This window comes from Myripristis murdjan, chromosome 7 (genome assembly GCF_902150065.1).
Source record: "Myripristis murdjan chromosome 7, fMyrMur1.1, whole genome shotgun sequence".
Lineage (NCBI taxonomy): Eukaryota > Metazoa > Chordata > Actinopteri > Holocentriformes > Holocentridae > Myripristis > Myripristis murdjan.
In genome coordinates this window covers 1937425-1962715 of record NC_043986.1, presented here as the reverse complement: position 1 = coordinate 1962715, position 25291 = coordinate 1937425, and the positions used below count along the sequence as shown (strand labels likewise).

Here is a 25291-nt window from a genome sequence, read left to right as displayed (position 1 = left end):
CAATATTGAAAGCTGTTATTATTTTTTTCTGCAATCTCGAATTTCTCTCTGCAAATTGCAGGTTGCAGGTGTATATTTCAAGCCCTGACATGTTATTAGAGATTTGGTGACATATTTCCAGCGTTAAGCCTGAAAAAAGAAAACATGAAGCTGAAGAGAAAAGTCACAGAGATCAGTGATCTTGGTAGAAGAGAAGCACTGACATCCCGAATAAAACATGAAGCTCAAAGCACAGCCTGTGAATAAGACGTAATGTGATTTTATGATAGGTAACAAATATTTGTGGCTGGTAGCTTTTCTCAGTTTACCTGCTATTGCAAGATAAGCCAAAAAGAAAGTTTTCACATATTTTCAAAAAAAAGAAACTCATGAAACACATGATGAAGGCGCTACAGTCACTACAGTCAAAAAAAAAATGCGGAAGAGCTAAAAACTTCAACATGTGGAATCTTGTTAGAAAAATGTTTGAGTTCATTTTGTTAGCAAATCCATTCATTCTTGTCATGGATTATGTTGTTTCTATAATACCATGAACATCTTTGAAAGCCAAATGAAAGTCACTTACATTTCCTTGTTGTTGATGAACTCTTCTCCAGAGCTGATGATCCGTCTCAGGGCGCTCAGAATCAGAGAATCAACTTCACTGTCTACATGTATTTCTTCACTGTAGTTCTTCACAGGAAAGATGTAGTTCATTGGAATTCCCACCAAATAACTGAATTTCTCCATCTAAGTTGAAAGTAACAAAAGGAACAGCTGACTTCAAAATATGTTTTTGCTCAGATAATAATAGTAATAATAAAAACCTTTATTTAATAAAATAAAGCCCATTGAGATCAAGATCCTATTTTCAAGGGACACCTGAGTACATTACATACAAAAATTAAAGTCTTCGATATTATTGTGATAACCTGAATTTCCCTGTGGGATGAATAAAGTATCTTCTATTCTATTCTCTCTGATAATTACAATAATGACATAACACTAATAAAATAAGAATAAAAAAAGATAATAATAGCAACACTAAAGACAAAAAATAACAAAATAACAAAATTTAACACAATAATAAGTTATTTAAAAATTAGTCAAACAATCAAACAAATTCTCAAAGTTTCACTGCAGTTCTTTACAGATGCATAGTGCAAAAAATCTAAAAGTGGTCTTTTCTAGATTCATGTTAATTCTGAGAGCCTGCAGCACCAATCATGTTTTGGAAGAGGGCACGTCAGGGATTATGTAGAGGTTAAAGTTAATGCTCTGCACAGCCGGGAAACAGCACGTGTGTCGCTAAAATATAAAATTATGTTTTTTTCACTGCGATGGACTGGCGACCTGTGAAGGATGTTTCACTGCCTTCGCCCTATGTGCGCTGGGATAGGCTCCAGCACCCCCACGCGACCCTAGTGAGGATAAGCGGTTTAGAAGATGAATGAATGAATGACTGAATGAATGAATGAATGTTTTTTTCAATGATGTCTGGTTTCCTTTTAATGTAATGTTAAAAATCATTGTTGTAGGCGTTGTTGGGTAGGACGTATTCGTGGGAATTTTTATGCAGAATTTGGTTAGGGCCCCAGGGAGGTTAGGACCAGCGCTGGTAGTGATAGTGTTTTTTCCCTTTACATGTAGGATTTATACACTCCTGATCAAAATTTTAAGACCAGTTGAAAAATTGCAAGAATTTACATTTTGCACTGTTGGATCTTAAGAAGGTTCTAAGTAGAGCTTCAAAATGCAAAAAGAAGAAATGGGAGTAAGATAAACAAAAAAAAAAAAAAAAGAGTAAGCAGTTTATTGCAAACAACCATTAAACTGAAATAGGCTGATCAAAAGTTTAAGACCACAGCCTTTAAAAGCCCAAATCTTTGCAAAATGTGGATTCAGTGTCATTTTCTGTCAAGTATCCATGACCTCCTGATGGCAAAGGCAAAAAGCTTTCTTGTTAGTCACCTCAAAAATTTGTTTTGGCATGCTTGATGCTAGTGTTTCCAGGAGGCTAGTGGGAATGTTGCTCCAAGTGGTGAAGATGGCTTCACGGAGGGCATCCACTGTCTGGAACTGGTGTCCATTTCTGTAAACTTCCCTTGCCATCCAACCCCAAATGTTGACCCCATGTCTGTGCCATTTTTTGTTGCTGCACTGTAAGCCTTTAAAAGTGTCTCAGGTGGCCATATTAAGTTAATGGGAAAATATGAAATATGAAACACTGAGTATTTTAAGGGGAAAATAAGCTTTGAAATGGTCCAAATTGAAAAGTATGACTGTGTTTAAGACTAACATCTATATTATAAATAAATTTGGCCATTACATACCCCCTTAAAGAAGTTTGGCTGATTTTATCAAGCTTGGCCCTAAAAGAGGTCTGCAGATGTACACCTGAGACAGCCTTGGCTTTGAGCACGATGAAAATCAAACTTTGTCATAGAACAACAATGAAGACATCGTTTGAAAGGTCTTGACCTATGGAGTAACATATCTCAGTGTGAGACCAGTGGGCAGTTCCTGCTCCCCACGAGTGCCCTTTGAACCTTGCATCTGAGACACTTTTAATGGCTTACAGGCAGGCAGACAGGCAGACACACTAGCCACTGTGCCACTGGGGCTTGTGTGGCCCACACCAGAAATTAGACTTTATAAAGCACACAGCATGAGTGACAGTGGCGCTGTCACCCATGCATACAATATATATAACTTTTAGAACCTTGCTGTCTTGTGCAAAGTGGATAGTCAAACTGAATAAAATCACAAATATATTTAAATACATCATTCAATTATCTTTTACTTCATTATCAGTGCTAGGAATAATTGTAGCACATGTTGCTACAGTTCAACCACTTATATTGTAAGGTACGTTTCTGTATGGTGTTTCAAATTTGTGTTCCATGTGCCCCCTTTAAACCTTGAGCACCTTCCCCTCCAGATGTCTCTGCACGGCCCTGATGTCATCTGCCTTTGATCAGCTTCAACAGGCCAAGGTGTTCACGAAGCTCGATCTCAGAAATGCTTACCATCTGGCCTGAATCAGGGAGAGGGATGAGTGGAGGACAGGATTTAACACTCCTAGTGAACATTATGAATACCTGGTCATGCCTTTTGGGTTGACTAATGCTCCTGCTGTGTTTCAGGCCATGATCAACGATGTTCTCAGAGACTTCCTGAACCACTTTGTTTATGTCTATCTGGATGATATTCTGATCTTCTCCCCAGATCTGAACTCTCATGTTGGTCATGTTTGCCAGGTTCTCCAACAACTGCTGGAGAATCAGCTGTATGTGAAGGCTGAAAAGAGCGAGTTCCATGCCGACACTAGCTTTTCTTGGCTTTATCATAGCTCCTGGAAAGATTCAGATGGATCTGGCTAAAGTTAGCGCTGTAGCTCAGTGGCCCACACCCGATAGCCGCAAAAAGGTTCAGCAATTCCTGGGTTTTGCTAACTTTTATAGGCGGTTTATCAGGAACTTCAGTGCCATAGCTGCACCTTTCCATGCTCTCACCTCTCCACAGACCCCGTTCCAGCGGTCTCCTCAAGCTGAGGAAGTATTCCAGCAGCTCAAATCCCGATGCACCTCTGCACCCATCCTCACGGTTCCTGATCCGAGCCGGCAGTTTGTGGTGGAGGTGGACGCCTCCAGCAATGGAGTGGGAGTGGTTCTTTCCCAAAGGTCCGAGAAGGACAACAAACTGCATCTGTGTGCTTTCCTTTCCAGGAAGCTGTCACTGGCAGAGCGCAACTATGATGTGGGGAATCGTGAGCTGCTGGCAGTCAAAGTAGTGCTGGAGGAATGGAGACACTGGTTGGAGGGCGCGCAGCACCCTTTCATTGTTTGGACTGACCACAAAAACCTTGAGTATATTCGGAGAGCCAATGGACACTGTTCTTTAACTGCTTTAACTTTGTGTTGTCTTATAGGCCGGGGTCCCAGAACACCAAACCAGATGCCTTGTCACGCCTGTTCGATCCTGAGCCTAATGCCAAGGAACCAGAATCCATCCTACCACTGAACCGTGTGGTAGGAGTGGTGTCATGGCAAATAGAATCTGAGGTGAAGCAAGCAAACGGTGAGAGCCCCACACCTAGTGGCTGCCCAGAGAATCGTTTGTATGTCCCTGTGAACATGCATCCACAGGTGATCCACTGGGCTCACACCTCGCTGCTCACTTGTCACCCAGGAGTCAAAAGGACTATTTATGCCATCTCCCAGAGGTTCTGGTGGCCCTCCATGGAAAGGGAAGTGTGGGAGTATGTGGAGGCTTGCTCTGTCTGTGCCCGCAACAAAACCTCCTCCAGAGTACAGATGGGGTTGCTGCAACCACTCCCCATTCCCTCTCTAGCCCCTGGGCGGATATATCTCTGGACTCTTGGCAGAGATATATCCGCAGAAGTCATGATGAATAATGTCTTTCGCATTCACGGATTTCCCAAAGACATTGTTTCAGACCAGGGCCCCAGTTTGTCTCCAGGTTTTGGAGAGAGTTCTGCAAGCTCATCAGAGCCACCATCAGCCTCACTTCGGATTATCATCCAGAGTCCAATGGCCAGACGGAACGTTTCAACCAGGAGTTGGAGACATGTCTTCAGTGCCTGGTGTCGCAGAATCCATCATTCTGGAGCAAGCATCTGGTGTGGGTGGAATATGCCCACAATTCCCTCCCCACCTCAGCCACGGGCCTGACTCCGATCCAGTGTGTCTTCGGGTACCAGCCTCCAGTGTTTTCAGAGACTGAAAAAGAGGTCACTGTCCCCTCAGCTCACGTCATGGTCCGGTGTTGTCACTGCATCTGGGCGGCTGCCCTTAAGATCCTCCTCCGCAGCGCGGTCCACATGAAAAGAACTGCGGATAGGAAACGCCGTCCAGCCCCGGTATACCAGCCTGGACAAAAGGTATGTCTTTCAACTAAAGACTTCCCAGATAGCAAAATACAGTGATTCAACATTGAATTTTGGTCAAATTGGTTATTTTTGGTTGAGGTTGATAAATCTATGTTGATTCAATGTTTAATTACAGCTACCATTTCAACATTTGAAAATATGTTGTTGAATCAGCATTGTATAGATGCTGGTTTTTCAATGCTGAAATGTCAATATTAAATAGACATGGTTTCAATGTATGGTATGCTGTGCGTCTGTGCCCCCCCCCCCAGGGGTAGGTGTGGGAAGCTCGCGAGACCTGCTCTCTCCTGAGACTTCGGTTCAAACCAAACGGTTGAAGGCGGTTGGCGGCTTTTATTACCTCTGAGTGAGAAAAAGAAGACAAACTGGTAAGTCCTTATGAAAACATAATGTATTTTCCCCTGGAGATTCCAGCATTTCATCATGTGACTATTGTTAACTTTGTGAATTATTACCGTGAGGTTGTAGCTTGTTCGCGTTAGCTAGCGCTAGCATGCTAGTTAACGCGAACATGCTAGCTAATGTCAGGGTTGCCAACTCTCACGCATTGGCCGTGACAGTCACGCATTCAGCCTCAATCTCATGCTCTCACGCTCGAGAGAGAAATCTCACGCCAAATCTGACTTGTTTTCTATTGTAAATTTTTCCACTCCATCCGGTCAGGTGTGCTGGATCTGGTTGATTATTATTATTAGTTGACTATTGATCGTGCAATGCCGCGACTCGCAGTTAATCGCGCTGCGCGCATTAAACTATTAGGAGGACGGCATGATTTACGTTGTATCCACGTTCGCACGCTGCGTGCATGACTGTGCATGTGCTCGTGCATGAGCGCCCGTACCATGAGCGCCCATACCGTACTGGAGCACACCCCCTCCAACCGTGGTTAAGTTGATTTAATTAAACAGTCCATAGATTAATTTTTATCATGTGGATTGAAGTTTGCCTAGCCCATATAAATGCTCGGGAAATCGGGAAAAATAAGAGGTGTAGGCTATTAATTCAGGCATAGGACTGTATGCAGTCCTATTGTTAAGGTATGCATATGAAGTCCCCCTCCCACCCCCCGCGCGCTCCATGAAATCTCACTCCAAGGATTTTTGAAAAGTTGGCAACTCTGTAATGTGTATGTGTACGGCGGCTCGCTGAACTTCATTGGTCGCTTTGACAAGATAGCGATCTGGAAATCCCACGATCTAGTGTGTTTGAGGCGAGCAGATGACAGCGTGTTCTTAATTTTCATAATTCGTCCAGGTTCGGAGTGCGGGGCTCATATTACACATTACAACGCGCTCAAGCGCGATTGCCCCCAGTATGTGTGTCATCACGTTGAAATACGACACATACATGGCCCGACGTCATTATAAATCAATATAGGCCTAGTTCAAATACATTCATCATGTCGTCCTTTTAACTAAAAGACGTTTTTGTAGGCTACCTTGTAATCAGACATGGGATGTTTATTTACCTTAAGTTTCGGAGGTAACTTCCTCCTTCAGAAAGGTCCAACTGACAGCCGGAGCGGCACCTGTTAGATCTGGCAGACCTGGCCTGACCATGTGGCCATGCACTGTGCGGTGCCAGCCGGTGCTGGCCGGCATTAGGTCTGCTGGATCTGACAGGTGCGCTGCGCACACAGACTGCCGTGCTTTCATTATAAACCGACTTTTGTTTATATGCGGTTGCAGCAGCACAACGGACAACACAGACAACATGGTTGATTATTGATTGCGCAAAGCGGCGATTCGCCGGTAATCGCACTGCGCGCATTAAACGATTTTGCGGAGGCAAGAGGAAAGTTGCATGATTTACACCGAATCCACGTTCGCGCTGCGTACGTGACCGTGCATGTGCTCGAGCATGAACGCTTGGGCGCGGTACAAACTTTGTAATGTGAGTAGCCTCTAACTCATTCATTTCATTTATTTAGATGTAATAAAAAGGTCTTAAACTTAAATTAAATTTGTAATTAAAAAATGAGCTGATACCTTGTCCATTTGACATGGTACGCTTTACACTTTAGCACACTAACCATTTTCTCCATTATCTATTCAGATTACCTGCCTGGCATTAGTCGGAGGGTCCAACTCGGACATGATGATCCAGCGAATGCTATCCTCTACCAAAAACTACACTGCCTCTCTCTCTCGCTCTCACTCTCTCTCTCTAGATAGATAGATAGACACACACACCTTTATAACAAGTTATTATTTAGCGGCTGTTCGCCAATTTGACCACAAGTTGCTGGAGTTCCCATACAGTGAGACTGTGAAGAAGTGGCTACATTATCCACCAGAGAGGAGTGGTGGAATACCAAGGAAAGAAAAGAATTAGTTGTTTTCCTGTCTGTTTTGTTCATGTTGAACTGGGTCATATAGTTCCTAAGGATTACCTGTTGAGCTGCAGTGGAAGTATAGTAACAAAAAGAGGGACTATAAAAACAGTTACCTTGAAAGATATTTGGCTTGTTCAGCCCATGTCAGTTTTCATTTAGGCACTGGACTATTGCTTTAGAACTGTTTTTTGTTTGGTAAATTTGGAACATTTCTAAACATTTCTTGTTGAGAAATTGCAGAGAGCCCAGTATTTGTAGCTGTTTGGTGAGGCAGCAAAAATGACTTTCAAATTAAAGTACTAAATAAATAGTAATAAAAGAATGGTCTCTTCTTTTCATTCACCGAGAATGCAGTAAAGCAGCGGTTCTCAACCTGATGTTCAGCAAACCAAATGTGGTCGCAGAGAGGTGGCAGTTGCAAGTGTGGGGTCCCCCAAAAAATGTCCTTGTAAAATGGGGTCCTGGTATAAAAAGGTTGAGAACCACTGCAGTAAATCATACTTAAAGGCCCATTCCAGCACATTTCAACCTTCATCTGTATGTTTTTAACATGCCTCATTCAAGCCAAAAACAATCACTTTATTTTTTTGGTTGTTGTTAGTTCTGTAGGGGTTGCTCCAAACTTGTCGACCAGTGAAATCAAGCTCACTAATTCTAATAACTGCCATATGTTTGAACCGTAGTGATGTCACTGGTACACAAGTTTTGAGCAACCCCTGCAGAACTATATAACACCCAAAAGAGTAAAGTGATTATTTTGGGCTTGAATGAGGCATATTTAAAACCTACAGATGAAGGTTGAAAAGTGATGTAATGGTCGTTTAATAATAACATTGTTGCAATGTAGAGTCAATGTAATTTCAATGCATTTATAGATGAATCAATATTGATTCAATGTTCGGATTGATTGACAATTCTACATTATTTCAATGTTGAACATAATGTAGTTGAATAAATATTGAATCAATGTTGAGACTGACTGAAAATTCAACATTATTTAAATGTTGATCATAACGAGCGCTGTCAATGTTATTTTCAACATCTGACATCAATGTTGATTCAATCTTAAGCCATGACCATATCTCAATGTTGATTCAATGGATTTTTGCTTTCTGGGTTACCTCTCCATGTCTCCTCCAGGAAGTTGGCTCCACGATTTGTGGGTCCGTTTCCTGTGACCAAGATCATCAACCCATCCTTGATCTGTCTACGTCTACAATGGTCTCTGAGAGTACACCCCACCCTCCACGTCAGCCGGGTGAAACCGGTCAAGGACAGCCCCATGGACCCCGCCACCAACGGGGGTCCAAGCCTACACCGTCAGGTCTTTACTGGCGGTGCGCAACAGGGGCCGGGGCAAGCAGTTCCTCGTAGACTGGGAGGGCTACAGCCCGGGGGAATGATCTTGGGTCCCTGCCAGCTTTATTGTTTGCCCAGTTCTTGTGGCGGAAGAACTGTCTAAGCAGGACATTACTTTACATGGATCATTAATTATAGGGGTACTGCAATACATTCAATTTCTACTATGAAAAAAAAAAACAGTTATTGTTAAACAGTGTTTCCAAGATTTGTACCGTAGGCCTACACAAATGTGTTTTAAGTTTTAAGTTGAATAAAAGTTGCCATATTATTGAGAAAAACAATAAACTGTCTGATTTAACATCATACTTACCACATACATGTGCTTTTACCCCTTCAAATGATTGGTAAGATTTTAAACATAAGCTGCACTAATATAGCAACTTGGAAGCCATACTGGAGCACTATTGTTTTAAATCACGGAGGCTTACATACAGGCTGATGCTGATTGGATAACACCTGTGACACACCCACAAAATGGAGGAAAACTGCCTCCAAGGCTTTTTGCTCTCTGTTATAAAACGGGGTTGAACCACTTCATATGCACACCTTAACCATAGCACTGCACACAGTCCTATGCCTGAATTAATAGCCTACACCTCTTACTAACGCTGTATAGCTGCTGGTCGTTGCATTAATATCCTACAACAGAACAGACATAGGATTATTAGGCTATAAAGAGAAAATTCATCCCGATGGATCAGGTTAATTTCATCTGAACAACAGATTTCCCGAGCATTTATATGGGATACGCAAACTTCAATCCACATGATAAAAATTAATCCACGGACCACCAAAGTAACGTTTGACTGTTTAATTAAATCAACTTAAAATTACTCTGGCGTGGTTGGAGGGGGTGTGCTCCAGTATGGTATGGGTGCTCGTGCGCGATTAACTGTGAATCGCGGCATTGCACAATCAATAATCAACTGATAATAATAATCAACCAGATCCGGCAGACCTGACCGGGTGGTCACGCACACCGTGCGGTGCTGGCCGGCACCGAGCAGGCACCGCTCCCCCAAAATTTCACAATGTTTCCAGCCAGGAGAGCTCATGTCACCACCAGGGGAGCTGTGCTCCCCTTTGCTCCCCCTTATTTCGCACCCTGCTTACATTCCAAAAACATTGGTACAACAGATTCCCATGGCTACATTTCAATCTTGGTGTGGAAGGTGTACTGTGTTTTTACTGTTACAAGGCATTCCACACAGATAAATCACCACTGGCAAAGAATGCAGAACCTGCATTTATTTCATCAGTCTTCAAGAACTTGAGAAAAGGTATGTTATCCCAAAGATAGAGAGGACTTCCATTATCCAAGGATGACTGTGGGCCTTATCCCAGTTGAAAACCTTTTTTGTTAACCTACCCTCTGGCATATCAATAATGTGGTTCCACAGTCTAACAATTTCTCTTTTTAATTTAACTTCCATTGGTTCCCAACCTATATCACCCTGTACTGCAAGGATAGGAGCAAAAGCACGGCTGTGCTATGGGCTCACCAGTTTCCCCCATTGTAGCCAATTTAAACATGGAATTGGTAGAACGCAAGGCCATAAACTCATACAAAGGAACACCTCCAAGCCATTGGTTCAGGTATGTGGATGACAGATGGGTGAAGATCAAAACCCAAGATGTACAGGCTTTTACTGATCACATCAACTCAGTGGACAAAAACATCAAGTTCACTAGAGAAGATGTTAAAGATAACCATTTACCATTTTTGGATTGTGATGTGCACTTTGATGAGGAAAGGAGCCTCCACATTGGGGTATACAGGAAACCCACCCACACAGACCAATACCTTCTTTTTGACTCACACCATCCACTGGAGCACAAACTGGGAGTTATCAGAACCTTGCAACACAGGGCAGATAACGTTCCAACCTCCACTCGGGCCAAAGCTGAAGAACACAAACACCTAAGGGGAGCCCTGAAAACTTGTGGATATCCGAGTTGGGCTTTTGGCAAAACACGCTCCAGAAAGAATAACAACACTGATGATGCTGAGAAAATGAAAGACAAACGCAAAAACATTGTGATTCCATATGTGTCTGGGGTTTCAGAGAAACTCAGGAGGATTTTCAATAAACATCAAATGCCTGTATGTTTCAAACCTGGAAACACTCTCAGCAGAAACTGGTTCACCCAAAAGACAGGATACTACACAATCAGAAGAGCAACCTGATATATTGGGTTGATCATATTTGAGCTGGCGCTGTAATGGCGACAGGTGGAGAGTGTCTCGCTGTGCGTTTAGTTTTTGTTTGCCTGTTTGGAGAGTGTTACTGGCCACAGGCGAGTGTATGAGTGACACCTAGGCCTTTATAAAGTTAGGCCTGCTTGACTATACCACTATAAGTGCAATCGAGGTTGATTAAGCACACTTTTTTTATGATGAGAAAGTACGGGCTGCTGTTGCTGTTGCTTTGGACTGTCCCAGTGCTAGCCGTACTAACTGTAGCTCACAGGGACGAACTGCTGCAGTACAATCGGGAGGATCTCCTGCTTCTGAGACACCTGGGCTATCCAGCCCCGAACCTGGACAACTGGGAAGATCTTGTGAGGAGACCGTGCGGATCGAACCGCAACCATGGACGGAAAGCTCCTCCGAGAAAGCGTGGAAGGAGAGGAGGAGTGAGGCAGCGACTGAAGCGACTCACCGGCACTCAGAAATGTCCGCCGCTCCCCTCTATTATACTTGCCAATGTTCGCTCCCTGCACAACAAACTGGATGAATTACAGGCAAACATCTCATACGGTTGGGCATACAAGGAGGCTAGCCTGATCTGCCTCACGGAAACCTGGCTAGATGACACTATCATGGATTCAGAGCTCTCGCTGGACGGATTCAGCACTCCGCTCCAACATGACCGGGACACCGTAAGTAGCCTAAAGAAATACGGGGGCGGGCTGTGTGTGTATTTTAACAAGAGCTGGAGCAGAACTGCTGAAGTTAAAGACTCGTACTGTACACCTGATTTAGAGCTACTTGCAGTCTCATTCAGACCCAAGTATCTCCCCAGAGAGTTTGGTCAGCTGGCCCTAGTGATTGTTTACATCCCTCCCTCTGGCAACGTCACACGTGCGTCAGAGGCCATAGCCGAGTCTGTCCATCAGATCGAATGCGCATCCCCAGACTCTCCTGTTCTCATTCTTGGTGACTTCAATGCCTGCAGGCTAAACAAATCTCTCCCTACATATCAACAATATGTCACATGTGCCACCAGGGGCGACAGAACAATCGACCTCTGCTATGGGAACATAAGGAACGCATGTAAAGCATATAAAAAACCACCTCTTAGTAGTGCAGATCATAATGTTGTCCACCTGGTTCCATCCTATCGCACTAAACTGCTGACAGAGGGCGTGGCCAAGAAAGTGGTGAAAAAATGGGATGCTGATGTGGTCCAGACACTGCAAGGCTGCTTTGACTGCACAAACTGGGAGGTGTTGATGGAGGAGAGCAGCCTTGAGGTATGTGGTTTCTCACTGTATCACATTATGTGAGGAAATGATTGTCCCCCAAAAAACTGTAAAGGTATTTTCAAACAACAAACCATGGATTACTAAAGCTCTGAAAACAACTTTGAATGAAAAGAAAATTGCATTTAACTTAGGAAACAAAATTGAGTCTAAACTCATTCAAAAAAGACTGAACAAGGAAATAAAATCAGCAAAAAGAATGTACAAAGAGAAAGTAGAAAAACTCTTTCGAGAAGGTAAAGGCAGGGATGCCTGGCGAGGCGTTAAAACACTGGCTAGCCTCTCCAATAACACCTCACCATCCCCAAATTATGGGGCATCTGACCCTGCCAGCATGGCTGAGAGCCTTAATCATTTCTACTCCAGGTTCGATCACTTTGACTACTCTCGGGACAGAGAGAAGCTCATAGTTGAGCTCTCTCATAGGTTACCTACCCAAGCGAACCTGGAGTTGCAGCAAGGGGAGGTTTAACTTATGCTGAAGAGGATGAGACCAAATAAGGCACCTGGACCTGACCAGATCTGTGGCCGATTGTTAAAGGCCTGCAGCAGCCAGCTGGCTGGTGTTTTCTGCCATCTCTTTAATCGCTCCCTGTCAGAACATTCGATTCCCCCACTCTGAAATTCTTCACCATCTGCCCTGTAGCCAAAAAGAGTAATCCCACCTGCAACAACGACTACCGGCCTGTGGCGTTGACATCCCTGGAAATGAAGGGCTTTGAAAGGCTTATTCTTTCCCAGCTTCAGGAGGAAGTCAGTATGCATGCTGATCCCTTGCAGTTTGCATACAAACGGCGCAGAGGTGTGGATGATGCTGTATTAACATTGCTGCATGGAGCCTACACCCATCTTGAGAAGCCAAAATCACTCATAAGGCTAGTATTTGTGAACTTCTCCAGTGCCTTTAATACAGTACAACCCCACCTGTTGGGACGAAAACTGCTCCAGATGGATGTCAACCCACACCTGATTTTTTGGATCCTCTCATTCCTCACAGACAGACGTCAGAGGGTCCGGGTCAATGGTTACCTCAGTTCATCCAAAACTGTCTCCACAGGAGCCCCACAAGGCTCTGTAATCTCTCCGGTACTGTACACATTATACACTGCTGTACACTGCTACACATTATACACAAATGATTGCAGAAGCACTAACCCTGGTATTACATACATCAAATATTCAGATGACACTGTGATTATGGACTCCACCAACTCACCCACCCAGCTACAGTCTGAGATGGACTCCTTCGCAGATTGGTGTAGGCGGAACTGCCTTGACCTCAATACTTCCAAAACTAAGGAACTGGTCATTGACTTCCGTAAAGACCCCCCCCCCCCCCCCCCCCACACACACACACACACACACACACAATATATACCCTATAAACAAGGAATATATAAAAAATAGCAATATGAACAGTTTAAACAGCAGAAATAACCTAAACCTGGGGCACAACACGCTCCGACGGAGGTTCAGGGTTGGTGCGAGACCATGAGACATGACCATGTCAGCAGCGCCTCTTTTTTTAAGGAAACTCAGCAGACTCCAGGTTCATTGAATCAATAATAACTTTCAACATGACAGCCTGGTTTGGGTCTCTATCCAGTATCCATCGCAACCCACTAAACAAAATCATTACAATGAGCAGCAAAATAACTGGAAAGGACATGGACCCACTCATCAGTATTAACAACAGAAGGACTAAACTAAAAGGAATACAAATAGGCTCTGACACCTCCCACACACTGCACAGCCATTACAGTCTCTTACCCTCAGGTGAGAGGTACAGGTCACTCACATTCAGAACCAAGAGGGCTATGTCTAGTTTTGTGCCTACATCCATCAGACTGATGAATGGCTGACCTATTGACCTATTTATTTATTTGTATGTTTTATACAATTTTTATAATCCTTTTTAACTAGTCCCTACTCTTTCACTGCTGTGTATTTTTAACTCACTCACTTGCCTGTGGGACGCATTGTGTTATGCTGTCATTTTGTATTGTGCTGTATTGCACCCTTGTATTGTGTTGTCTAGTATGTGTCTGTGATGTCAAGTTTACGCACTGATGCTCTGCACAACTGAAGTTCCTAACGGAATAATAAAGTTCTTTGAATTGAATTGAATTGAATATGCCGTCTGATGCAGTGAGGAATGCAAGGATTTATATATTGGGGAAACAAAACAACCACTGAACAAACGCATGGCCCAACACAGAAGGGCGAACTCCTCCGGTCCAGTCTCAGCTGTCTATTCACATCTAAAGGAAAAGGCACACTCCTTTGAAGACAGCAATGTTAAGATTTTGGACAGGGAGGACAAATGGTTTGAGAAAGGTGTAAAAGAAGCCATCTATGTGAAAGTGGAAAAACCATCCCTCAACAGGGGAGGGGGTCTGCGGCACCACCTATCTCCGATTTATAATGTTGCCCTTTCATCGATACCCAGGAGGATCAACAAATTAACCTCAGACGACTCTAAATGATCGTCTTTCACCAGGGTTTCACCTGACTCTGACGACTGTCGTTTCACCAGACCACAACAACGGTCAAGTGAGAAGAAAGACTGATGCGCATGAACTGATGAAGCCCCTTGGATAAGAGGCCAAACATCTTCCTAAGACAAATACAAATCCAGTTGCCAACGATTCAATTTGCCCAAAGAGAACGATGACCTGGATAAATGAGAATATCCACAGACATGAGCAAAAGCATGTACTCCAAGGAAACATTTCATAGCTCTGTTTTGAACAGAATTTACTTTTTTGGCATCCTTATAACCCCATACTCCAGCTGCATAACAAAGAACTGGACTCACACATGCCTCATAGAGCTGTGAATATGTTGAATAACCAATATCTTTACAAAATTTCATTTTACTGATTATCGATCTGACAGCCCTTCTCGCAGAGTCCGACAATATTCCCATCCCCTCGTCATAGGTCATAAATTCATCTAAAGTAAAACCTAAATATTTATAAACATTAGTAAATTCAAGAGGCAGAGCGCCAAATTAAACGTTATACGGTGATCTTACAGTAACCTTCTTTCTAAAGTGCATAATTTGAGTTTTGCTTTGGTTAATCAGAAGCCTCCATTTAGAGCACCAGAGGTCAACAATATCCAGAATTTTTTGCAGGGAGTGTAGAGGTAATTCTGAGCCTGAAAAATATCAACACTGTAAAGGGTAATAAAGATAAGAGAGCTCATAATGAAGAACATAAATCAGCATTAGTCTAGAAATGTTAGGGCTTAAGCAGTATCAGTGATACTTTGTAGCAGGGGCCTAGCAATTAGGTGATGCTTTTTCAATGGGTTGACATAAAGGCTCACACGGATCAAGTGATATTCTGTAGTGAGTAAACCTCCACCTGCACTGACCACACATGCCATGCTTTAATGCAGATCAAAGCCTGACCTAGTTTGAATGTGTCCTGTCAGCCTTTTCTTATCCAGAAAAGAGACCACTAAGCATTGGCCAGAGTCCAAGATCTACAAACCCAAGGTAAATCGGGCCCAATTAAAAGCTGTTATCTCACCGGCTAGCCTAACACTGGCACTGCTACTCCTGAGATCATGTATGATCTCTTTCTATGAACAGAATCGCTGACACGATAGTTGGGAGGACAAACAGGTGCATAAACTAAGAGAGTCAGTCGTCCTCCTTTGTGATCGACTCACTGTTTGTTTCCATTTGAGATCTCGAATGAAAATAAACTTGCCTGCTTAAGACTCTGCCTGGTTCTCAGTCTTAATTTTTGAAGCCTCCAAGACTTATTTTATTGGTGTTTTTTGGTACCAATTCTAAGAAGTTTTCTGCAGTCAATCTGGCCTGATCTGGACAGAAGTTCCCACATCAGGAGTCCTCTGACTCTGCCAGGAGGATTATAGCATCCGCATAAAATAAAGAACCTAGCACAATATCCTCCAATGCTACACCTAACCCAGAATTTTTGATCTCCTGAGCCAGATCATTAACAAAAATTGAAAAGAGAGTAGGGGATAAAACGTCTCCCTGCTTTACTCCAAATGCTGTTGGGAACCAGCCAGTTGTCAGATCATTCACTTGCACACATGCTATAGGAGCTTGATATAATACTTTGATTGCTTTGTACAATTTACCATCAACACCATACACTGTAAAAACGCCAACTTATGATTTGTTATCCTAACCTGTTTTTTTAAGTCAAGTGAACAACCACTTGGGCAATTTGCTGAGCTAACTTGAAAAAACAAATTTACACAATGTTTCTCAAAAATAGTTCTGTCAATGTGAATAGTTTAGTTCAGACAACTATTGTTTGTGAGTTATACAGCACTATAAAAACTCCAACTTCTGAACTGTAATTCTAACCCATTTTTTAAGTGGAATGAACGACCATTTGGTCAAGATGCTTAGCTAACACAAAAAAACAAGTTTACTCAATAAATTAGTTGAGAAAAATCACTTGTGCGACTTGTATTTGTATATATATATTTTTTATTTAATACATTTTTTCTTTCATTTATAATTATTTGTAGTTTCTCCTCCCTAATGTGCAATAACCTGAGACTTGTCTGTTCTCTTATTTCATTGCTAAATGGCATATTCACAAATGTCATCACACTAACCAAAACCATCTCATTTGCATATATTAGGACCATTAGCCACTCCACGAATATGAAAGCCTTTAAAATTTTTAATTTATTTGCTCTTTTTAATATATTTATGTAATATGATATTCTGAAAATTTGTCCTTGAAAGTATGTCACCCCTGGCGATTGTCTCTGTATGTTTTGTATGTTTTAATAATAATAATTTAAAAAATTACAAAAATATGTATTTATATACAGTACAGGCCAAAAGTTTGGACACACCTTCTCATTCAATGCGTTTTCTTTATTTTCATGACTATTTACATTGTACATTCTAACTGAAGGCATCAAAACTATGAATGAACACATGTGGAGTTATGTACTTAACAAAAAAAGGTGAAATAACTGAAAACATGTTTTATATTCTAGTTTCTTCAAAACAGCCACCCTTTGCTCTGATTACTGCTTTGCACACTCTTGGCATTCTCTCGATGAGCTTCAAGAGGTAGTCACCTGAAATGGTTTTCACTTCACAGGTGTGCCTTATCAGGGTTAATTAGTGGAATTTCTTGCTTTATCAATGGGGTTAGGACCATCAGTTGTGTTGTGCAGAAGTCAGGTGACTACCTCTTGAAGCTCATCCAGAGAATGCCAAGAGTGTGCAAAGCAGTAATCAGAGCAAAGGGTGGCTATTTTGAAGAAACTAGAATATAAAAAATGTTTTCAGTTATTTCACCTTTTTTTTGTTAAGTACATAACTCCACATGTTTTCATTCATAGTTTTGATTCCTTCAGTTAGAACAGGGGTGTCAAACTCGTGCCATGGAGGGCCAAGAGGCTGCAGGTTTTCATTCCAACCAACAACTCCACCAGGTGATTTCACTGATCACCCTACCTCCAAACAGAGAGGCGGGACTAATCAGTGAAATCACCTGGTGGAGTTGTTGGTTGGAATGAAAACCTGCAGCCTCTTGGCCCTCCATGGCACGAGTTTGACACCCCTGAGTTAGAATCTACAATGTAAATAGTCATGACAATGAAGAAAACGCATTGAATGAGAAGGTGTGTCCAAACTTTTGGCCTGTACTGTATGAACTTCCGCCATAAAACTCAACAGAAGAAGAAGAAAAATACTTCCCGGAAGAAGAAGAAGAAGAAGAAGAAGAAAACAAAACAAAACAAAACAACTATAACCTGCCTCCCACTCCCACTTGTTCACGCCACATTTTAGATTTCCAAGGAGATGGTGCCACAGATGGGATAAAAGACGAAGAACAGAGAGGTTTTATGTTTTCGGCATGAATATGCATGAATAAGGTGAGTGTTGTCAACTATATTTTCTTTTGTAACAGCTAACGTTACAGCTTCTCTGTAGTTTCCTGTCAGTTAAAATCGAAGACGTGCTACATGACGTACTCAGTGAATCAGAAACTATCCATTTGTGTGCTAGCTCTGTATGTCGGAGCGCAACGGTCCACGGACTTATCGATCACTGGCTAACAGCAGCACACTGGCTTAGCTTGTCTATTCAGAGAAGAGGTATCACTTCGGCTTATTTTTCAATCTGTGTTAGGCATACTACTGCTCATTCATTGGTAGCTGAATTGTTAGGTCTGTTTGATTACTAAATTGCAAGTTAACTCTGATGGATAACTAGACATTAACAGAAACAATAATATTGTCAGCAGGTATAATCTGCCAGCCATAAAATTGATAGTGTTATCAATTATTATATAATATACATAAAAAAGATAAGACAAACAGAAAAATCTGTGATTGAATGAATATTGATCACAATACATTCTATGTATTTGAATTTGTCATGTACCCTTTTTTGAGTACAGTTTTAACTATTTTGTTGTTTTGATCTATTTTTAGGAGTTGAATGCAGGGTAAGGAGTGCAAGTTTTCACGCCCTGATCGAGAGGTCTTCTTCAAGCATTACAGACTTCGACATTGCCAAGGGGCGATTCTGGCCACTGCCGTGCCTGTACACAGACTGCGTCTGCACTTTCAAGACAACTGGTGCACTGAAGTCCCATCTCACTAGAGCACACAAACAGGCCTCTAAACCTAAAGAGCATATCACTTTTTTCTGTCATCTGTGTGATTTCAAAGACCTTTGCACATCTGCTAAATATAGTAAATCTCTGATACTGTAATGTTTAACCTTTAAAAGAAAATGTTGTTACATGAATGAAGTTGTTATAATTTGTGAGTTTTGGTGCTGGTTTGTCAATTTTTTTTTTTTTTTCCCCTAAAGAGATAGAATATTTTAAATCATTGTGCAAAAAAGAGAGAGGTACTTGTACAATTATTGACAAAGCACTTAAAAAAAAAAAAAAAAAAAAGTAAAATTATTGAGTCAGTCACAGCAAATGTTTTTCATTGTTATTAAAAAAAGAGTTATGTGTTCTTGAGTGTTCCTGTCTGTTACTGAGAAGGGTCCAGCAGCAGCTTTCAGACTTAAGGCGGAATGCTCATATACAGCAGTCAGTTTTGTTGTAGTTATCCCAACTTAAAAGCATGCTTTTTTGTGTAAACCTGTTTATGTAAGTAAATTAAGCTAACTTAAAAATGTAAGGCAACCAGCTGCACATCCTTTTTGAGTTTACTGAACTTCTGGGCACCCAAGTTGCATTAACTGCAAATCTTGAGTTCAAATAAAAGTTAGCTCAACAAGACATATACAGTCCAGTGTACCTGTAATTATAATTTTACTGAACAAACAACTTCAAGTTGGCTAAACTTAAGAATTTAAGTAAAGTTAACCTATGTATGTTAGTACATCACAATAGTAATTTTGAGTTTTTTCAACTTGACATAACAGTTTGAGTAAACAAGCAGTCTAACTCACAAATTTAAGTTGTTTAAACTTTACAACCCCAGAAGTTGAAGAAACTCAAAAAGGCTGTGCAGCTGGTTGCCTTACATTTTTAAGTTTTCTCAACTTCAGATTTTTTACAGTGTACTGAATTAACTTAAAGAAGAGTAGGTCTCTGTTAACCCAATCAAAGGCCTTTTGAAAATCTATAAAACAAACAAATGTAGGTTTTTCTTCTTGAATTCTTGTTCTAATAACTGAGGATACTGTATAAATGTGATCAATGCAGGCCCTATGCTTCCTGATTCCATTCTGCTCATCAGCAAGTAAATCAAACATTTCTAAATAATGTGAGAGTCTATTATTGAGAATACTGGAGTAAAGTTTGTATACTGCGCTCATGAGACTAATGCCCCTATAGTTTAGAGGGACGGTTGGGTCACTCTTAGTGGACTTTGGAATTGGCTTAATAATAGACTTATACCAGAGGGATGGAATAGTCCCATACAGGAAACACACCTTAAATAAACAAAACAATACATACAAAACCTGGGGGCATTTAAGAACTTCATTATAAAGACCCTCTACACCTACAATACAATACAGCTTTCCCATTTTTTAATTTACTCCCTAAACCCATTATTTGCGGATTTAGGGTTGCGCAAGAGGCGTTCCCCCGTAAAAGTTGCTATCTTGTGCACCTCCCGCTATCCGCAAAACACCTGTGCTACCCGCTATATTATCTCTTTTATTATCTCTCTATGGGCTCTAGTTTCGCAGACCAGGCGAGGCGGGGGCGTAGCGCAGATGCGCTTCGCCAACTGGGTGTGGCCAGGCGGATTTTCCAAGTTTGGCACGCCGTTCTCGGTGGCGCAAGTACTCCGCCGTCCCTCCTACCGGCGGAGGGGAGGAGAGAAGGCGTGGAGTGGGTTTGACACAGCCGATTCACATTTAACCAATCAAATGAGCCCCTGTCCTCGCCTTTAAAATGCGCTGCGCGAAGGCGTAATGAAAGTTTACACAACTGACATGGAGGTCTATTGCCGCAGGCGGAGTGGAGCTCAGGAGACAGGCGCGGAGCGGAGACCGGCGAGCAGTGCGGACACGTCACCAAAACCTCACAGGCAGGCTTCCGGAATGTCAGACACATGAACGATGCAATAAATACCGAAAAAAACACTATTCAATGCTACGATCACAATCAGCACATACATATATCTCCATATCAACTGTCCCGTCACAGCTGATGTCAGATCAAAGGAGATTGGCACCGTTTGTGCTGATTGTGAGGTTTTGGTGATGTGCGCCAGCCAGCCAAACTTCCACTGCGCCGGCTCCGCTCCGCCTTGCGCGGAAAGTAGACGTGGTTTCAGATGGCGAGCTTTTGGCGCACCTCGGCGAAGCCTTTTGGCACGAAACTGTCACTGCGCCAAGCCGAATCTGTCGGCACCTCCCCCCGCTGCGCCGCCACTCCCATCTCGGCGAACCTCCGCCTGCGAAACTTGGACACTGTCCGCCTCTGCCGTTTCGCCGGTCGAAACTAGCTCTGCGCGGGGTTCGCCTCACTGCGCCACCCCGCGCTGCGCCGGGAAACTAGAGCCCTATGTCTTTCCTCTAAACAGTCTATATGAGTAATATACTCAGTCCATTCCAGCGGCGTCCCGGTATCAGTCCGACCGTGTGCGTGGCGAGGCTCCATCAGGGCGCGCATTGAAGCCGCCTGGGCGCGCTCTCCTAACAGCCCAAACTTTAGGGATAGCGGATAGCGGGTGGTCAGGACGACGGAGTCGGCATAATGGATAGCAGTTAGCGTGGGCGCAAGATACCGTTTAAGGATAGCGGAAGTTCCTAAATCCGCAATTTGCGGGTAGCGGGTAGTGGCAGCGGGTAGCGGGTGGCACAAGATAGGGCCCTAAGAGTCTTTAATGAAATTAATAAGTGAGTCACCATGTGTATTTACTACTAAATCCTTGGCTATTCTCGGAGGCACCTCATCCGACATTAAGCAATCATCCATATCCGAAATTCGGCTGTTGAAATCCCCACAGATATACAATGCATCCACTTCCAGTGAATACACCAGTCCAAGCAGGTGGCTGAAAAAAGACAACAAATCCCTACCCCAAGCAGAACCTTCAGGGGCCCGTTGCACAAAAGTAGGATTAAGACATCCGGGATAAGTGACTGAGCCGAGCTCAACGAATCCAAAACACGAGCGTCCAGGCTCAATTGGTTGCACAAAGGCCAAGCCAGGATCAGCAGACACGGATTCATCAAGCCAGCTGAAACCTATCCTGGATCAGTGCGCGCACGCGGCTTCCTCAGATAGACCCCGCCATCGATCACAGATTCACCGATCCATCATGGCAGCGAGAGCAGCGTATTTCTCCCCCTCTGAGGCAGAAATCCTTATGGAGGCTTACGAGGAGGTGAAAGATCAAATAAAAAAGAAGGACAACACGGCCGCTGTTATCAAACAACGAGAGAAAGCGTGGAAAAGTGATGCAGACCGCCTGAATGCGTAAGTAGTGCGCAAATACACACTCACTGTTCCGCAGAAACCATCACAATTACAATCCAAATAGTTAATTAACATCTCCGAAAACGTAGTTCTACTCTGATTATTAATCAGTTGACATTGTAAGTGAAATTGACTGCAGATGTGAGTGAAATTGTGTAAATGTAACTCCTTCAGACTGTATAACAATTTGATAAATAGATGAGCTCACTGACTGAATTGAATTTCACTTTAGGATAAATAAAGTTCCTTTTATCTTATCCTTATATTTGCCCCTCATGCTCCATGCTCCTCTGCATGCACATCAAGATAAAATCCCCCTCAGGTGCCCATGAGGCAGGTTTTGTGAATAGGAAATCCTTTCACAGCATTAATGTTCAGGTGAACATGACTTTTTGATATTGTCAATTAATGAACACTGTACATAGCTTGTGATGTGCGTTGATTGGTTTAATAGTCTTCATCTTATAATTTCAGATGGTCTGCAATGCTGACTGTCTGATCAGCAATGTTGTGGCAAAGTGGCCCGGCTCAGTCCATGACTCCCGAGTCTTTCAGACCTCTGGAATCTATCAGCACCTATCACAAGGTGAGCCACACAACCTCTATTAATAACCACTTTTTACATCATGGCTGTGTCAAGAATGTCACTCTATTTATGAGGTTGTGATGACGAGATTTTGTATTGACAGGTGAATTCTCTGGTGTGTTGCTGGGGGACAGGGGGTATACCTGCCAGCCTTTTCTCCTGACACCACAGACCCCCAGGGGGCACAGCAGGCCTACAGTCCTGCCCATGCCAGGACAAGGGCCAGGATTGAAATGACCTTTGGCCTCCTGAAGGTGCTTTCTCTGTCTTCAGGACTTAAGGGTCAGCCCTTTGAGGGCATGTGACATCACTGTGGCCTGTGCTGTCCTCCACAGTGTGGCCTGCCTGAGGAAGGAGAGGGCCCCCAGAGTGCCATCACACAGACTGGGACAATCCTGCATCTTCCCTGATGACGACAGTGGTCGGCTGCTCAGGGACCAATATGTGTTAAATTATTTTAGTTAACATTCATGCTTTAAATTTAAGTTAAATATGTCCTGCAGTGGCAGAGACGCATGCTGTGAATTTCAGTTAAATATGGCCTGCATTGGCAGAGGAATTAAAAAAAAAAAAGGTTTAATTGTATTTAAACTGATTTGGCCTCTTATGTTGTTTGTGCTGTATGCTGTGTGTATACAAGCTTGCTACTGCATCCATTCATTTGTCTGTTCATTTGTTGTGTATGGATTTGTCCTGCATTTATTTCAGTGTGCAGACATGCAGGGTGTTTTACATACAGACCTTTGAATGTGTCTTTATTCTTGTATTGTATAATATGCTTTGATTCTGTGCTTTCTGTCTTGTAGAGTCACTGTGTGAAGGAGCTGATTGTTTACCTGCTTTGATTTATCCTTATTCAATAAAGGAATGTCATGTTACTCTTTGATGTGTATTTATATTTATATGGGATGTGTATTTTATAGTCCATGGGAAACTGTAAATTATCTAATATTGCAACATCTAAAATCATCATTTATCATCAAATTAATGATCACAAATGTTTAAATAATGACAGGGGATCTAGTTTCGACACCTTCCTAAAATAATCGCCTAAGTCATTTTTTTTTTTTTTTTTTTGGTCAAAAATGAGTTTTTTTGCCTAAATCATCTCCTCTTGATGCTGGCCACCTCTGGTGAAATCACCAGCATCAGAACAGGTCATGCCATTCTACCCCTGAAGTATAACTGCCTAAATCACTTGTGTGCAAAAACTGTGACTTTGGTAGTTTTATTTTTGCCTAAGGCAAAAAAAAAAAAAAAAAAAAAAAAAACGTTTTTAGGCTATTTTAAGCATTTCAAGATGGCAGCGGTATCAAGAAAGAAAATTTTCTCTGCCAGTGAAGTTATTTCAATGATCCAGGGCTCATCCTCAATTGGTAAGTGATGAGGTTGAGTATAACTTTGGCATATAACATATTACAATTGCCTAAGTCAACAAAGGCATGTTCAGAAATTTGCCTAAGTCATTTATTTCTGTTATGTTATATAATTGACTGACATTGTTTTTAGTATGTCAGTAGTCATCTTTTTTTTATATAACATTTTTGAGTGAAATTATCAATAAATATCAGTTAATTTTTGGTGAATTTTTTTGTGTCTCTTGAAAAACCTGAAAAAATGACTTAGGCGATTATTTTAGGAAGGTGTCGATGTGATAACAATGTGTAGTGGGCAGTGGAATAACTTTTAGTTTCCGTTTGTGGTGACTGCTGACTGAGATAAGGGATGAGATTAAATAAATCCTGGAACTTAGCCTGGTCTGGAGCAGGCTAGCTCCACAGAATAAATCTCCATGGTAACTTATATCAAAACATATCCTGCTATCCACTATCCCACTTTTGTGCAACCGGATCAAGGATAAATTAATCCAGGATAACCAAGATATCCCGGCTTAATCCCTTATCCTAGTTTTGTGCAACAGGCCTCTGGTGATAGATAGCATGAAAAATAACAAAAACATATTGTGATGCCTGGTGTTCAAATCTTAAAGCAAAGATGCCATCTACTGTCTTATCAGCAATGCTGACATCAAAATACTGAAATAATTGGTCCTTAACAAAAATTCCCACCCCACCGGAGGCTTTGGGGGCTTTAATATGTATATTCCTATTTTGATCAAACCAAGTGTAGCCCTTCAAAGTAATAATATCATCATTTTTCAGATGAGTCTCATTTGGGCAAATAAAGTCAGGTTCAAGGGTCTGCAATAATAAAGATCTGTGGATGGATGAATGAATGAATGAATGAATGAATGAATAAAGACAATCAACCCATCCCACATGGGGTTATTCTGACACCACATAAATCATAACTCTGGCTTGTAAGCCTCACAGAAGGAAAAAATCTGTTAATACACTAGTTGGAGTATCTGTTTCAATATACACTAGCTACTAGAAAGAATACAGTAGAAATCCCATGATGATAGGGGTTGACATGTTATATCCACACACACATGCTCCAATTTGTGCATGCACGCATGCACACATGCACACACGCACGCGCACGCACACACACAGCTACACTACGTAGCTAACATTACGCTTATGTTAGTGACAAATATGCCACCTCAGCGATACACTGGCTGTGCTCCTGCATATGTACATGCACGCCCCTCTGACTACTACAGAACAGTTTTACAATGTCACTGATGTCGTGGATATAGGGATTAGAGAGCAATTTGAGCAGGAAGGAATGAGAATGGTCAGAAATCT

At 42.2% G+C, this 25291-nt stretch overlaps 1 protein-coding gene and 1 long non-coding RNA gene across 2 annotated transcripts in view; both read right to left on the bottom strand.

Moving 5' to 3' along the window:
- Positions 1–561: 561 nt before the first annotated feature.
- The window catches only part of LOC115362143 (interferon-induced protein 44-like), a 69010-nt gene continuing 44280 nt past the window's right edge, over positions 562–25291 (bottom strand). The window contains exon 9 of the mRNA XM_030055965.1: positions 562–729. Within this exon, the coding sequence (XP_029911825.1) occupies positions 562–729 (168 nt within the window). The remainder of the gene's footprint in view (positions 730–25291) is intronic.
- On the bottom strand, positions 14497–25008 carry LOC115361800 (uncharacterized). Its single transcript, XR_003928448.1, has 3 exons — positions 24937–25008; positions 15396–15402; positions 14497–14506 (listed from the first exon to the last, which is right to left on the bottom strand). It is a non-coding gene; the product is annotated as an uncharacterized LOC115361800 (long non-coding RNA).